The 17,335-nt window shown below is 32.6% G+C and overlaps 2 protein-coding genes across 2 annotated transcripts; one reads left to right on the forward strand and one right to left on the reverse strand.

The window, feature by feature from the left end:
• LOC109345877 (DNA mismatch repair protein MSH6) lies at positions 5,059-14,289 on the forward strand. Its single transcript, XM_019585131.1, has 21 exons — positions 5,059-5,940; positions 6,612-6,708; positions 6,910-7,012; positions 7,093-7,146; positions 7,230-7,304; positions 7,556-7,624; positions 7,742-7,825; positions 8,007-8,201; positions 8,654-9,156; positions 9,256-9,385; positions 10,087-10,178; positions 10,256-10,434; positions 10,514-10,716; positions 10,808-10,909; positions 11,180-11,342; positions 11,809-12,098; positions 12,241-12,378; positions 12,889-12,968; positions 13,073-13,172; positions 13,418-13,547; positions 13,931-14,289. The coding sequence occupies exons 1-21, from the start codon at positions 5,154-5,156 to the stop codon at positions 14,170-14,172; spliced, it is 3,816 nt and encodes a 1,271-aa protein (XP_019440676.1). The 5' UTR covers positions 5,059-5,153; the 3' UTR covers positions 14,173-14,289.
• LOC109345878 lies at positions 14,352-16,968 on the reverse strand. The gene is made up of 6 exons (XM_019585132.1): positions 16,733-16,968; positions 16,538-16,609; positions 16,056-16,123; positions 15,495-15,612; positions 14,727-14,807; positions 14,352-14,605 (listed from the first exon to the last, which is right to left on the reverse strand). Exons 1-6 carry the CDS (start codon positions 16,868-16,870, stop codon positions 14,447-14,449), a joined length of 636 nt encoding a protein of 211 aa, XP_019440677.1. The 5' UTR covers positions 16,871-16,968; the 3' UTR covers positions 14,352-14,446.

A 17,335-nucleotide genomic window follows, 5' to 3' on the forward strand; every position in this document is an offset into this window, starting at 1 on the left:
GATCAATCTATTTTTAATTCCTTGCGATGATATGTTATTTCGGGTGGTACAAAACGGCTTGGTACGGGACCTGTACTCTCGATTATTTCCGATTAGGATGTTGGATGGATATTGGTGTAAGGTGGATGATCATGACATATCATGCATACATTATCATTGTGGAAGTAAATTCCCACATGTGAGTTACAAGTATGGTGTATTCCTATGTTTATGTATGTGATCTGATTATGAGTATAATGTTGATTATATTATTTGATATATTGGTAATGTTGAAATAAATGGTAAGTTATGATATTTGTTTATGAAATGTATGTGGATATATTGATAAATGGTGAATTATGATATTGATGGAAATAAGTGTTGTTTAAATTACATAGGTTGATTTGCTAATTGTTTATGAGAACAATTTATGAGCCTGGTTATATTACTCATGTAAATTAGACAATTGTTTACGAGAATAACTGAAGAGGTATAATGTAATATGTTATATATATATATAAACTGATTTTCATATCTGAGTGTAATATTCTGAGTAAGTCCACGCCGTCAATGAATTTACGTTCATTAGATGTCTTACTCTCTATTTCTCTTCTTTTCTAGCTTGCTTTTCGGACGTGTGTTCGTCAGATAGACAGCTTTGCTCAGATTTGGAGCTACCCGTCCGTGATGTTCCAGGAGGGGGCATGAAGAATTGAGGAAGAGGCAGTACCCTAGCTTTGGAGTTAGCCACTATGAGTTGTTTATCATTTTGTGACTTTTGAAAAACAAGGACGGCTTCAGCTTATTCATGTCTTTGTTTAGTGTCTGTGGGCGATGATTAGTATTTCCGCCCTTTCTTTTTGGATTTTGTATATGTTAGTGGCGATGTAGTTTCCGCCTTTGTTGACTTAGTTTGTATGAACTAAAGATGACTTAACCGTTTATATGCATTGTGTTATTTAGGAAATTGTGAATCAGGTTAAGTTATAATTCGATAACGATAAGTTGATTTTCCGCATTTGAGTTACTTAAAGTGATGTCCTAGAAAAGAAAGGTTTTGAAAAGGAAACAATTTTATACAATCTCTTTATCCAAAGAAAAAAATTTTACCCATTTTTCCGCAATGTTTTTTTTGAAGTATTTTTCGGGGCGTTACATGCACAACCAATCCTCTAGCCGAAATTCGGGCTGTGACAACATATTTCTTCCTTATTGATGACGACAAGTTGACATCATCATCTAACATCGCGCTAACGCAAGATCTGGAAAACCCAACTCCTCGTGCACACGTTTGCACCATATATCCGATGCTGATTCGCTAGATGTTATTCGCTCCCCATTCTATCATGTGTCATCTTCAGACCAATCCACCTTGTCCTAGTGAGTCATGCCACCCAAAATCTCCTCTCTTTCCGTGCGCATCGTCCCCTTTCTGCATTCGCGCATGACCTAAACTATACCTCTTCTAAGGCAGAAAGAAGGTCAACCTCAGGTAATGTTTATTAATTTTGTTTCAATTTCTATTTTATTATTATTGATAATAATTATAAAAATAATAATATTAAATAATAGTAAATATTTTTGGAGTAACATTATGATATTTTTTATTGTAGATAATTGATAAATAGTTTTTAAATAAAGAATAACAATATATATTTTTTATAAACAAAAATCATAAATAACTTGATCCTTCTATTACTTTTTAATTTATTAAAATGCAAAATAAAAATAAGATTTATGAGTCATAAAAAATAAAAATAACAATTGCCACAATTTTAATGCATGACGCATGTGAGATGATAGGGGCTGCATTTCATTTCTTAAAATTATTGGCAATTAATAAATAAAAATAATTTATTTTAATCAAAATTAATAATTGGTAACAATAACAATAATAACAAAAATAGTTTTTTAAATAAATAATGAGTACTCAATTTATATAAATATTAAATTGTTCCTAACTTAAAATTTACTCAACCAACAAACTATTTCCTACCTAAAGGATTAGGTAGACTTGATTTCCTATTGCCCATAAGGATAGTAGGAGCTATAATTTGTCTCTCATGCACAACATTTTTTTTTCCTTTTTTCAATAATTAAATAAATAACCAATAAGGCGTTGGTCTAGTAATGTAAGGTTATACTAGATTCCCAGAACGATAAAAATGTCAAAGTTTGATTAATGTGAACGACATTTGTTGAGAGAGATAATTATATATCGTAAAAGTGATTAGTTCCTTACCAAAAGGTGAGGGGATACCCTTTGTAGGACAAAATAATAAACAACAAACTTTAAGATATATTATAATTCATGCAATTTAGTGTGGCTACCATCTAATACAAGCAGATGAGGTACTAATATCTTTCATACTCTGTAACCGGCTCCTAAATCCAAATTTCAAGTTCAAAGACAAGCAAATCCCTAAAAATGAGCTAAAAGAAGATTTTCTTCATTTTGACCATAAAAATCTAGTAACAACTCCAAACTAATTGTACATGCTATGCTCAGCCGAAAATCTGAGCGAAGTATAAATATTTATTATGTTGTTGCTTTAGTTTTCGAAGTGTTTTCCTTTACATTTTCGAAGTGTTTTCCTTTTAATAAGTACATTGGTGATTCTAAATATAGGAGACCTTACATTTAACAAGTACGTTATTTTTCTAAATTTCATCACACAGTTTTAGACAATTTTCTTATTTATATGTCACGATGATGAATATTAGTAACTTCATGTATTCTTGAGTTTATAAATAGTTTTAGACAGTTTTAGACAATTTTCTTATTTTTCTAAGACATTTGAGTTGGTATTCATCCTGTCACCTGTACAGTTTCTATTGAGTTCTTTACGCTTATTTATATAGTTAATAAATATGCATCATTATATGTTTTTTTAAACAAATAAAAACTCAACTTGGTCTCTGAAAACTTTTATTAGACCTAATTTAATCCCTAAAAAGTTTATTAAATATTTAAAAAAAACTTTGTTCATAAGATAATTTAGTCTCTTAAAAAGTAAAGACTTTGAATGTCACCTAAATATTTGTTTCTTGGACGTGTAGGTTATCAAAAATTTCAGCTTTACCCAATTTATTTCAAATTGTCGCATGTACGAATTTTTTTTAGTGATCAAAATGTCTTCATTTGATGTCTTTAACAAAAAAAAGTCAAAGTTTAACTTTATTTGGTGGGTAGGAAATATAAATCATCACTTCCATATTAACCATATTTCTCACCTTAAAATAAATATTATAATAAAATAAAAAATTATTATATAAAGCACATTCAATATAAATATATATATTTTAATTATTCAAAACAAAATATATAAAACTTAAATATTTGATATCATAAAATAAGAATATGGGTTGAGAGACATAAAATGTCTATCACCATACAAGTATAATAATAAAATAGTATATATGTAATCCAAAATAATAAAAATTCTTGATATATATAATACTCAAAGCTGGTACCTATACTAATATATTATGGGTGGAGACACATATTATGATAGCTGCCATATTCACAAATTTAATTTTTTAATAAATATTTTATATATATAAAAAAAAATATTATTTTGGATTACATATATACTATTTTATTATTATACTTGCATGGTGATAGATATTTTATGTCTATCAACCTATATTTTTACTTTATGATGTCAAATATTTAAGTTTTGTATATTTTGTTTTGAATAATTAAAAAATATATATTTATATTGGATGTACTTTATATAATAATTTTTTATTTTATTATAATATTCAATTTAAAGTGAGAAATATGGTCAATATGGAAGTGATGATTACATATGATTATATAATTTTTTGTACAAATAAAAATGTGTTAAAGGTAAACTAAGAAAGTGATAATTCATTTTATCATTACATGATGAATTATAGTGTTTCAACATAATAACAAATTTATAATTAACATATTATTATTTATGTAATAATAATTTATTTATATAAAACGACGATTATAAAATGTATAAGTATGAGAAATACTATGTTACACATGTTTAAACAATATGTTGTTACCATGATAAAGGTCCATTTACATTGTCATATAAATTAAAATGTTAATGATTCTATTCATCTGAATAACACTTGTATGGAAGAGCACCCGAATGAGATTAATTCCTTAAAGTAAGAGGATACACTTTGTTATATTAAAAAACAATATGAGAAATGATTTTACAATATTTTATGTAATAGAGTACCTAATTTTCTCCCTTATTCATTTCATGACTTTACTTATTCATTAACATAAATACATAATGAAAAAATATTTTATTTCTTTTAAACAACTAAATTGGGTCAGATAAAAATTTCAAAAGATTAAATTGGATTATTGTCTACTTTCTTCTTTTTTAGGAAAGAAGAATAGCAAAATGATCGAACATAGATGATGAGGGTGGATTAGTCATTTCTGGCCGAATAGGCAAAGCTTGTGCATAGCTCACAAATTTTTATGAGCAAGAGAAACAAATTTTGCTTTTTTACTCATTTAGCCCTATCAATAAACATGAAGTAGGAAAGAAAGAAGAAAATTTAAATAAATTGTGATATAATGTGATTTAACATTTTATCAAATTCCAGCATGATTTGTTTAACTTAATTTAAAATATTAAAGTTTAAAAAAAAATTCTTCAAACTACTTTATTTTATTATATTATTTTTTCTTTTTATATTATTTATAAATGCCCACAGTTTGCTTGCATTTCTGTTTTACGTTTTAAAATGAGTATCATTTTGTTAATAAAGTTATAAAACAATGTAGACATCCCTAGTTAGCTTAATATTTTGTGGGCATTTAAGCAACCTTTTGTCAATTCCACTCACTTTAATCAATAAGATGTTAATATGATAATGTAAGATTCTATTAGATTCTCAAAGTCAAATATTTGATTTATTAAGAGAAGTAACCACAAATTTTGAAAAAGATTAGTTCTTTAATCAAAAAATAGTTACGGCTTACCAAAAAAATCCTCACTCACTTCATTTCTTTGTTCCCGCCACATAGCATTAACTTTTCCCGCCGCGACCGTTACCATTATTTACCATATCTCCCAAACTTCAAAATCTAAACCCTTTCTTATTCTTATTCTTCTTATTCTTTCTCACACAACTCGTTCAGTGTTGTTGTTTCTGCATCACCATCGCACTCATCAATGGCTCCGTCGCGCCGGAACATCAATGGCCGATCACCACTCGTTAATCCACAACGTCAAATCACTTCTTTCTTCACCAAATCTCCTTCTCCTATTCTCTCTAATTCCACCAACAACCGTAACCCTAACCCTAACCCTAACGGTGGCCCCGCCACACCTTCCCAGCCGCACAAGCCCCTCCTTCTCATCGGCGCGTCTCCGCCACCTTCCTCCGATGTCGTTGGCCGAAGGATTAACGTTTATTGGCCTCTTGACAAGGCATGGTACCAAGGCTCTGTTATGTCGTTTGATAAAATTAGTTCCAAGCATTTGGTTCGTTACGATGATGGTGAAGAGGAAGCGTTGGATCTTTCTAAGGAAAAGATCGAGTGGCTTCAACAAAATCAGAATTCCTCGGGTAAGAAGAAACTCAAACGCCTGCGTAAGATGGTGATCGAGGATGATGAGGTCGAAGAGATTCACAAACATGATGATGATGAACTTGTTGTTGGTGACGGTGATGATTCGAGTGATGAAGATTGGGGAAATAATGTTGTGGTTGAGGATGATGATGAAGGAGAATGTGAAGAAGATATGGAGTTAGAAGTGGAGGATGATGAAGAAGATGTGGCTAAGAGTTCTACGCGAAAGCTAAGTGCGAAGGATGAGGCGCGAAAGCGGAAGGTAGGTGGAATGGAAAAATCGGAGTCTTCGAAGAAGAGCAAGAGTGCAGGGGAAGTTCAAGTCAGTAACAAGGGAGGTTTTAAGCTCTCGGTATTGGAGCGTAACAATGTTACTAATTTGGAGAGTATGTGACCACCTTTTGTTATTATGTCTTTAGAAACCCATTTTGAGTTTCCTGTGATTAATTGTAGCATTCCAATGTGCTCATAGTCTAAGAACTTTTATTTTATTGGTTAAATTAATCCTTTGGTCCATATAAGTTAGAAGTTTTTAACAAGGTCTCTATATTTCAAATTTGATACGTGGTTCAATTTGTGGTTTTTCAAATTCAGAAGTTAATTGTGTATCTTTGTTAAATAAGGAAGGAAACGGGCAAAAACACCATATGGTTGTGAGGTAGATTACCTTTAGAGTTTATACTAAAACTAAAAGAGAATAAGAAAAGGAAAATTAAAGATAGTTAGATTGGAGAAATACATGCAAGAAGCTTTTCCATTAGTCATTTGTCCAACCTTATGCAGGATGTACAAAAGGATGAATCCAGAAATTACATGTATAACCATATTTAAAAGGGGCCAATACCCATGGTGGTGCACCCCTTGGATCCATTCCTAGATGTACATGCTAAATTGTTAAGTATTTTATTATACAAAAACTTAATTCTTTACTTCAGTGGTGGCATCACTTTCAAGATACTCATCCAGTTATTTCTGACTATGTTTGTATCCAACTGAAATGCTAAGATAAAATGCAATTTGTAATATATAATTTAAATTTTGTCTCTGCACTTTGCAGCTAAAAAGATATCAAATGTCACGGACAATGTTGCTGCTGATGATACCTCTGAAAGATTTTTGGCCCGTGAAGCTCACAAATTGCGCTTCCTGAGAGAGTGAGTTCTGACCATAATGGTGTAGCATTTGTGTCAAGTCTTTCTTTGCCAAAACTCCCTTTTACCTGTTAAAGGGATTTGGATGTCATGCCATTTGTGTATATGCAGTCTCAGCTGTTATTTCCATTTTTCAGGCATTTGAATTGTTTGTTTATATTTTAATTTTATGGTGCTCAATATGTGTATATGGCATTGGTACAGAGATCGCAGGGATGCCAAGCGAAGGGACCCAGGAGATGAAAATTATGATTCAAGAACTCTCTACTTGCCTCCTGATTTCTTAAGGAGTTTGTCAGATGGTCAGGTAATTACTAAAGTGGTAACATGGAATTTTCCAATATCTTCATGGTGCATGCAATTAATGTGGTCGTTTGATGAATGCAGAAACAATGGTGGGATTTCAAGTCAAAGCATATGGATAAAGTTTTGTTTTTCAAGGTTTGAGTTGGCGATGTTTGTTGGTGCTATTTTAGCCTATTTCTACAACCAAATGAAACTTATCCCCCCCTTTGTTGTAACAGATGGGTAAATTTTATGAACTTTTTGAGATGGATGCACATGTAGGAGTGAAAGAGCTTGACTTGCAGTATATGAAGGTTAGTATGAGTTCTCTAGAGTTGTAATGTTCTTTAGAGTTTAGAATCTTAAGGAGTGATATTTGCTTATGCTAAATTGTGCATATTAACCATCAGCATTAACCTCTGATCTATACTCAATTTAAATTTTCCTAAATAAAATAATAGCAACATCCTTTTAAATTGTCAAATTTATGTGACCTTCACTGGGCTCTGTAAATTTTGTCCATTCTGTATAATGGTTGTTGTTTTCATGTTTTTGGTTTACATAGGGAGAACAACCTCATTGTGGATTTCCGGAGAAGAATTTCTCTATGAATGTGGAAAAACTGGCTAGGAAGGTTTGTCTCATAACTGACTTATTTTCTTACTTTATCTCTGCAACTGAACTAATTAGCATATCCAGCTACTTAAGTTGCAATTAGGGGGGAACTTAATGAACTGCCTTGGCTGAGCAGGGTTATCGAGTTCTTGTTGTTGAGCAGACTGAAACGCCTGAACAGCTGGAGCTTCGCCGGAAGGAGAAGGGCTCCAAAGACAAGGTCTAATCACATCTTTTGGTTTTATTCTTCAATGTCTATGTGTTTTGGGCTGTGTCCTCTATATCATTTTGAATCCTGTTTCAGGGCCTTTTCATTTTTTATGTTTTTTTTTTATTTCTAGCTTGAGATTCTTCTTGGTGGTAGTAACAATATCTCCAATCTTGGAATCTTGTTCTTCTAGGTTGTGAGACGTGAAATATGTGCAGTAGTTACAAAAGGCACATTAACTGATGGGGAGTTGCTGTCTGCAAACCCAGAAGCTGCATATATAATGGCACTGACCGAGCACTGTGAAAACCATTCAAATGAAATTTCAGAGCATATTTATGGTGTTTGTATAGTTGATGTTGCCACAAGCAGAGTCATTCTTGGACAGGTGTGACACTGGACATTCTGTTTCTCTACAAAATTTTGCATACATATGAACTTAATCCAAATCTTAGATGAAATCTTCAAATGTAATCAAGCTGTGAAGCTTCTAGTCCTTTTACCTTGCTCAGTTTGGACTTCAGAATGAAAAGAGGACATTGAGGTGGGTGGGGTTAGTGTAGCCTCAGGTTTTTGGGAATTGGTATGTCAAGGTTTAATTTTGGTAACTAATTTAGTTATATGGTTGCTCAAAAATTTAAAAATGGGTTGATCTCATCATTCTTTCGTCAATGTACTTTTGGGATTTTTTTATTAATTATCATTTTTAATTTTTCTTGAATTTATTTGGAAAGTGTGCATGATATGAATACTTCCAAAAATGTATCCAATTAATTTGCTAATTGCTCATATTATGTTATTACTTATGTAAAGAAAAGTATTGGCTTCTGTGTATGGCAGCTTAAGGATGATATTGAGTGCAGTGCCTTGTGCTGTATCTTGTCCGAGATCAGGCCAGTTGAAATTGTCAAACCTGCTAAGCTGCTCAGTGCTGAAACAGAGAGAGTACTGCTGAAGCATACCAGAAATCCTATAGTGAATGAATTAGTTCCAATTGTGGAGTTCTGGGATACTGACAAAACTGTGGATCAATTGAAGAAAAATTACAGGCGCGCTAACAATGTTAGTGCTGAAAATGATTGGTTAGATTGCCTGCCAGATGTTTTGCAGGAGCTGGTGAAAGCAGGAAATGACAGCAGAAGTGCACTTTCAGCACTTGGCGGTGCTCTCTATTATCTGAAACAGGCTTTCCTAGATGAGACATTACTTAGATTTGCACAGTTTGAGTTACTTCCATGTACTGGTTTCTGTGATCTTGCTACAAAACCATATATGATTCTTGATGCAGCAGCAATGGAGAATCTTGAGGTTTTTGAAAATAGCCGAGATGGAGGTTATTCAGGGTATGTTTTGTCATTTGATAATCCACACTCGTTCTGTTTTTAGACAAGTTGAGTCATTTATGTTTATCTTTTTGTGAAATGATGATGATTCTCTTGTAGGACGCTCTATGCCCAATTAAATCAATGTGTTACTGCATTTGGAAAGAGATTGCTAAAGGCATGGCTTGCAAGACCATTATGTCATGTCGAGTCAATTAAGGAACGCCAAGAAGCTGTAGCAGGTTTAAAGGTAGGTTTCTTTACCATTTATTTTGCTTCTGATTTTGATGACCCTTTAAGACAGAATCTTTTTAGAGGCTGTCTATAACTAGTATTATTCATGGTTCCTAAGCTTAACAGATTACTTGATTTGGAGTGTTCAGTAATATTATGTATTTTTTAAGGCTGTGTTGGAAATCTTCCACTATTCTACTTGTGTAGTTTTTGAACCAATATAGATAGAAGAGTCCCCCGTTGTCTAAAGTTTGACATCTGCTAAACTATACACTAGGCTAGACTGAACAGATCATAATTATCAGATGCAAAATCAGTATGTAATAGTAATTGCTTTTGTTAGGACCTCAAATGATGTTTCAGGCCTTAAAAGGCTATAGTGGACCAGATGTCTCGTGGGCCAAAAGTTGGGTAATTTTACAGTAGGAAAAAATAGAATGGGTTGTCTGATGTGCTGTGCTGGGAGAGAGAGATGATTTGGTTACTGATTTGGAGGGGAATTTCAGTTATAAGCTAGTCTGTGGGTGAGAGTCACTGTGTTTGTTATGGATAGAGAGCAGTGGTTCTCTACAGGAGCATTGCTGTTCCATTCCACCATTATTTCTTTGTTAATTCAATAACACACTATTTCTTCTTCCATATACAGTTTCTTGTTCTTAATTCCGAATTTAAAGATTCTGGTTTGTATCAGCTTTTTAAACATGATTTTCTTTTTAGGGAGTAAATCTACCTTACACACTAGAATTTCGAAAGGCATTATCAAAGCTACCTGACATGGAGCGGTTGCTTGCACGCATCTTCTCTACTAGGTAAAAGATATCTGTGAAACAATTATGTGTGATATTCTTCTTTAGTATTTATGCCTCTTTGATTTTCATGAATACAGTGAAGCTAGTGGAAGGAATGCTAATAAAGTGGTTCTCTACGAGGATGCATCAAAGAAAAAACTGCAAGAATTTATTTCAGCTCTGCGTGGTTGTGAGCTCATGGCACAAGCATGTTCTTCACTAGGTGTTGTTTTGAATTATGTCGAATCTAGACAACTTCATCATCTATTAACACCTGGTATAATTATCTTGAAGAATATATCTTATAAAATTACTCTGGAGCTGCTATTTGATATACTGAATGTTATCAACTGTAGGTAAAGGTCTTCCTGATGTCTGCATTGATTTAAATCATTTCAAGGATGCCTTTGATTGGGTGGAAGCCAATAATTCAGGGCGTATAATACCTCATAAAGGAGCTGACATAGAATATGACTCAGCCTGTAATGCAGTCAAAGAGATAGAGTCCAGCTTGTTAAAGCATCTCAAGGAGCAAAGAAAAATACTTGGAGACACATCAGTAAGTTTAGGTCTCAAATAGAAACAGTTCAAGTTTAATCTTTTTCTAGTACAAAAATCACCTTTTTAATGTTCTTATTTGTCTAGTACAGATCACTTATGTCACTGTTGGTAAGGATGCATATCTGTTGGAAGTACCAGAAAATTCGCGAGGGAATATTCCTCAGAATTATGAGCTACGTTCATCCAAAAAAGTAAGAAGACACATTCTGATAATTTTATGTAGGCTAAATGCATAACTGTGTAGTACTTGTTTATTACCTGTTTGATATTTATATGATTGAGTTTGCAGTATCAGTACATTGTTTGTTAGCTTGTATCAGTTACTCTGTTAATAGTCATGTGTATTTTTATCGTGAACAATCTTTGTACTAGGTGTGCACTATGTTATGTCGCAATTAAAAAAAGATCTCTTCATACATCCCTGTGAAATTTCATTTAATTTTACCATCGTCCACATGCAGGGCTTCTTTAGGTATTGGACTCCAGATATTAAAAAGTTCTTAAGAGAGCTCTCCCAAGCTGAATCTGAAAAGGAATCATTGTTGAGAAGTACATTGCAGAGGTTAATCGGCCGTTTTTGTGAACATCACACTAAGTGGAGGCAGTTGGTGTCTGCAACTGCAGGTACATATTGTCCTTTTGAACCATTTTGTCATGTCATGCCTGTGCAGTGACCCAGTTACTGGCATTCTTGCTAAAACAAACTCAAATGAGTATAGGATCATAGATGTACGGTACTGTAATCAGAAGTATGAATTAAAATATGGTAAAATCATTTTTTTAAGATAACAACTTTCCATTTTCTTGTGGATGGAATCTAGTATACATAAATTGCAAGCCAGTATCTTCTAATTAATAATATAAGGTGACCACCTGATTAAAAAATGCATAATTGAGGAAGATGCATTTATCTAATACATGTTCCCTTATTAACTTCTGTATAATGCCTATTCTTTTTTTGACTTTTTCCTTCATTCAGTACATGCCTTTCCATGAGGATATTTTGGAAGATGAATTTTTCTTGCATTTAAATAGGAAATCAATATATTTTCTTTTGCATGGTTTAAACTGGATGTCACACTCATTGCAGAGCTGGATGTTTTGATAAGTTTAGCTATTGCTTGTGACTACTATGAAGGACCAACATGCAGACCAAGTTTCTTAGGCACATTATCTGCAAAAGAAGCTCCATATCTCTCTGCTAAAAGTTTGGGACACCCAGTCCTCAGGCGTGATTCTTTAGGCAATGGTGATTTTGTACACAATGACATAAACATTGGTGGTCCAGATCATGCAAGCTTTATTCTTCTAACTGGTCCTAACATGGGTGGAAAGTCAACTCTTCTTCGCCAAGTTTGCTTGGCTGTGATTTTGGCCCAGGTGAAGCTTTCATTCATGTTTGCTTCCTTTATTATTTGTTTATTTCGGGGTGTGGTGGTGGAAGAAGGGTTGGTATCCTTTGATACTTTTTACGTATGCTTGTCTTATACCTTTGGAGTTACTCATTTAGTTTCTTCTGCAGGTAGGGGCTGATGTCCCAGCAGAAAGGTTCAATTTGTCTCCTGTGGACCGGATATTTGTTCGAATGGGTGCCAAAGATAATATCATGGCTGGCCAAAGTACCTTTTTAACTGAGCTTTCAGAAACTGCAACAATGCTGGTGAGATGCCCCTTTGAGTATCAATTTTTATTACATGTAATTAGGGTTGAGAAGGTATATAAACAATAGACAGGCTTAGGATCTTCCCTTTGTTAATTTAAGTCAAACTTTCCATTTATTATAGGGTGCTCACTAAATTACTAGGTAGCAACCATGAAGAGCAAAAGTTATATGTCAGTCTGTTTCTTCTGTCGAACATGAATGGACTATGCAGTTTATGAAAGGCATCATCTCTGTAAAACATAACAAGCAATGACTGAGTCATTTTTCCTGTAAAACATAGCAACAATGTGATAGAGGAAGGAAAGTTTTGCCTCATTTTTTTCTCTGGAGCTTATTCAGTAGCATAATGTTCCACCTATAACGGGATAGTTAGTTATGTGTGTTTCCATTTCATGTATTTGTATCAGGTCCTTTTATTTGCTTGTTATGCATCATAGATGTAGATGAAAGAAAATTGATTTAAGTATACTTTCTTCTTTCTGAATATGTACTTGATGGTGAATACAGTCATCAGCCACTCGCAATTCATTGGTGGCACTGGATGAACTTGGGCGTGGGACATCAACTTCTGATGGACAAGCCATTGCGTAAGTTTCAGTTCTGGGATTAGTTACATGCCTTTGTCCATAATGCTTTCAATATTTATGATTCCATCTCAGATTCTGCTTTATGTATTTTAAATATTTGGCAGAGGATCAGTACTAGAGCACCTTGTGCGGAACGTGCAGTGTCGTGGATTGTTTTCTACCCACTATCATAGATTAGCTATAGATCATGAGAAAGATCCCAAGGTATGCCAAGGTTTTTTATCCAGTGCTGTACTGAATTCATTCTCCAATGCTTCTCAAACTTGTTAATGCACTTGATTGCCTTATAGGATCACTGGTCCCAACCTATGTAATTAGATATAATATTCCATAGAAAATTTAAATTCCAGATAAGTAATGCCAGTTAGACGTTCCACTTTCCATTGTTGTTAGTGTATTAGAAATTGAACTATGTTTCTGAGTTAGCTTTTCTCTCATTTGTTGTGAAGGTCTCTCTCTGCCATATGGCATGCCAAGTCGGTGGTGGAAATGCAGGTGTGGAAGAAGTCGCCTTTCTTTACAGGCTGACGCCTGGTGCATGCCCCAAGAGCTATGGTGTTAATGTTGCCCGTTTAGCTGGTATGATTCTTTTTCTGTTTTGAACTATTCCTAATTTCACAAACATTTCCATTCAACATGTTCACTTAACATTCTTACCTCTCATGATTGCATTCTCTTTTGCTTAATTGAACATTGGACTCTGGGGTTTTACAATTGAAAGCCTCGTTATATTGAAAGCTTAGACTTTGGTTTTGACAATCTTGCAAAATGTATATCAAGAATTCAACATAGGGTTTTTTGCAAGTTCATACAAATCTTGCATCACTCTAGGAAAGTGTTGATGTTTGTTTTGCTGATTAGTGTTTTTACCATGAGCCTATGAAACCATTTGTTTTTGTATCATTGTTAACTAACTATTATTATTATTATTATTATGATAAATCAAATTAAATTTATTTCAGGACTTCCAACTTCTGTGCTTGAGACAGCTGCTGCCAAGTCCAGAGAATTTGAGGCTAGTTATGGCAAATGTAGAAAGATGTCTTCTGAAGCAAACACTTCCAATCAAAATTGGGTTGATGAGATGACACTTTTCATGCAAAAACTGAACAATGTCACTACAAATTTGAGTTGTGAAGAGACCATTTGTGATACCTTAATTGAGCTTCAGGATAAAGCAAGAGAGCTCCTACAGCAACTTTAAACTAAAAATGGTAATTCATTCTTTTGAAAAGCAAGATTACTTCTATGTTTTGTACATATTTAGCAGATTGTTTGATACACTCATTTTCAAGTCAATGCAAATAGATGAATTCAGTTATCTTCAGTTCTGGGTGGGTGAGTAAGAAACAGTAGTGTGTTAAGATTCATTTTGATTTACATTGTCATGAAATTTAAAACACTATTAAACATTACAATGAGCATCATCATACTTCTCTGATATACATGAAAGCAAAAAAAAAAATCTATGAATGTCTTTAATCATATGATAAATGGTTTTCTTCATCTCCATCAGCAATTGATGTGTGATAGTTATAATCCTGATGGTGATGCTGGATACTGTTCTGAATGGCTCCTACTATCCTAATAATTAAATACATGGGTATAATAACTCCACTAGCCTTTAGTATAACAACCTACATCAAAATTAAATGAAGTCCAATTAGTTTTAGTTCTCTATCTTTAATTCTTTATGTGCAAAGATTCATATCAAATATGTTAACTTTTAATTTTTTTTGTTTGGAATACAGCACTCACAGTAAACGTTGTAAATGGGTAATCTTCTGTTCCATTTGTACACACTGCTAAAAAATGTCTTAAAAGCAAGACGATTATAATCTGCAAAAAGTAAATAAAGTTATTGTGAAAGTTCTTTTAAATTGAATTCAATGCTCTGCAACTCAAGGTTAAAAGAGGACTGAAGAAAAGTCTTCTTTTTCAATCAAAATCAGAAAAATGCCACAAAGGGTCAACGAATACTTTGCTTCTTTGAAGAGAAATGTGCACATAAACTCTTCCTCTATAGCCCTTAGTTGGCTCACACCCCATTTAACGCAACTGTGTATTCCAGTTGGCATCGGCTTTCAACCTCAGTCTTTGACTCATTATTTTAATCGTATTATTATTATTTTATTTTTTTTATAAGCATTTTAATTTTATTATTAAATAATAATGAGAAGAGGGTGACTATTGGAGGTGCAAAGTTAAAGTTAAAGTTAAAGTTAAAAGTTGTTTTCCATATGATATAGAATTCATATATTCAAATCCTGATAGTAAATTAGTTTTAAATTCTCAAAATAATATTTTTGCTTACGAAAATAAGGAGTTTGCACATACATACTCTTCTCAAATCTAACTAGCTTTATATATTAATTATTAAGTGACCTTTTTAAATAATAATGAAAAGATAGTGTAGTACTGTCTTTTAAGGACAATATATTAACCCTAAACCTTATAAAGATTTACTATAATAAATAAGAAAAGGAGGTAAAAAGTTGAAGGAATGTATTTGTACATAATGCTTACAGTAAATGCTAGTAATCGGAGATGAGAAGGGTTTGTGTCAGCAACAAAGGTACATTCAGAGTCTAATGTAACTCCTTCCTCCATTTCCTCTATTCTTGTGTTTAACTCTTCTTCCTCCCTACTTAAACAAACAAACAATTTTTCAAATTAAATTAAATTACCTTTTTATTTATTTAAAAATACACATAGACAAACACACACAAACTTAACATGTTTACCCTATGGGTATGGGTAAGAAACTAATCTCTTTTGAAGTTCGTAATTGTCTCTCCCAACAAGTAGTTTCCAAAAATTGAACTCTTAATCTTTTGGTCAGTGTGAAGATCTAAAGGGGTTTTTACACAATGTATATCTTAAAAAAAGTTAAGAAGAGAAAGAAAATATCTACACAAATTGTTTAATATTTGTATTTACTTTATTATGTAAGAGTTAATCAATATTAATTTGGCAATGGTTGGATAATGATTGAAGAACCTATTTATTTTGTATAAAAAAATTAGAAGAATCTACATAGACGACTTAGTGGCTTGCTAATTAATAGTATAGAAAATGGAAACGTACCCAATAGACATTGCTTCATCATTTTCGTCATATTTCTTTACAGGTGCCGTATATCCAGGTCCATATTCCTGAAGAAAAAAACAACAATATCAAATGTGATGAGAAATGCAAATTATTAGAGATGATTATGCACTATGATTTTTGGATTCATTAAATGCATAAAAACTAAAATTCTATAGACCCCTTTCTTCCTCAAATATCAAATGGAAAGAAGATAAAAACGAATGAGCTTTTTCTGCCTCAAAATTAATCATTCTTATATTAAATAGTATGCTAAATAATAATACATAAGAATATTAAGCAAAAGACAAATAGAAAAGCACCGCCATATAAATAAACAAAGGGAGAAAAGGAAGAAATGAACTTGTCATAGTTTCTATAGGTCAAAATCATATAGAGGAGTTCACTTTTATTATTATTTTTATTGAAAATTAAATCATATCAAAGGAACCAACAAAAAAATGAATGATCAAAGTTCATACCTGGAGACATATTTCACAGATTGTATTTCCTTTCTCATTGCACCATCTTTGTATACAATCTCTATGAGCAAACTTAACACAAATATAAACATAGTTATTGATGAGAATTGAGAAGTTTCTATGAAAAAAATAAAAAGAAACCCATAATATGAATATTAAGAATTTAATATAAACTATATAGTATCTAGTATTTACCTTAATGGTTCCAGAACAAGAACAAGGTGCTTCCATGCTTGTGGAGTTCTCAAAATCTTCTTCTTCATGACATATTCTACAGCGAAAAATCCCACCAATATATTTCAAATCATCAACTACTAAAACAACCTGTGCCATGTTTCTCACACCCAATGAATATTATCTGATTTTTAAGACTTGAATACTATTCTTTTGTTATGTTTTTTCTGTCCTGTTTTCCTCTTTCTGTGTTTTTGTCTTGGTTTCGTATTTCTGATTCTCCTAGAATCTGAAATTTCATATATAAAAGAGGCAACTGAGAGTTCCAATATTGCCCCTGTAGGAATTTTCAGGAATATGAAGAAACAAAGCTATACTTGTTCGGAGAGATAATTACGTATACTAAAAGAGATTAGTTGTTTATATAAAATGTGAGGATACCTTGGTAATACCTAAAAAATCTGAACTTATATATTGTTGATTTATTATAATATCATCTTAATAAATTCACCTGATCATTAAATGGTTAAAAAATAATGTGTGAATTATATCATTTATTAATAAAATTATATTCACTATAATATTTATGCTGGTAAATCTAGAACCATGAGGTATGCGGCATCT

This window comes from Lupinus angustifolius, chromosome LG04 (genome assembly GCF_001865875.1).
Source record: "Lupinus angustifolius cultivar Tanjil chromosome LG04, LupAngTanjil_v1.0, whole genome shotgun sequence".
Taxonomy (NCBI): Eukaryota; Viridiplantae; Streptophyta; class Magnoliopsida; order Fabales; family Fabaceae; genus Lupinus; species Lupinus angustifolius.

Coding starts and splice junctions, on each gene's coding strand:
- LOC109345877 (XM_019585131.1), top strand. CDS start 5,154: ATGGCTCCGTCGCGCCGGAACATCAATGGCCGATCACCACTCGTTAAT. Junction 7,826..8,006: donor AGAAGGGCTCCAAAGACAAG/GTCTAATCACAT, acceptor TTGTTCTTCTAG/GTTGTGAGACGTGAAATATG. Junction 12,969..13,072: donor TCTGATGGACAAGCCATTGC/GTAAGTTTCAGT, acceptor AATATTTGGCAG/AGGATCAGTACTAGAGCACC.
- LOC109345878 (XM_019585132.1), bottom strand. CDS start 16,870: ATGGCACAGGTTGTTTTAGTAGTTGATGATTTGAAATATATTGGTGGG. Junction 15,613..16,055: donor GATGAAGCAATGTCTATTGG/GTACGTTTCCAT, acceptor TTGTTTAAGTAG/GGAGGAAGAAGAGTTAAACA. Junction 14,606..14,726: donor ACCCATTTACAACGTTTACT/GTGAGTGCTGTA, acceptor ATTTTGATGTAG/GTTGTTATACTAAAGGCTAG.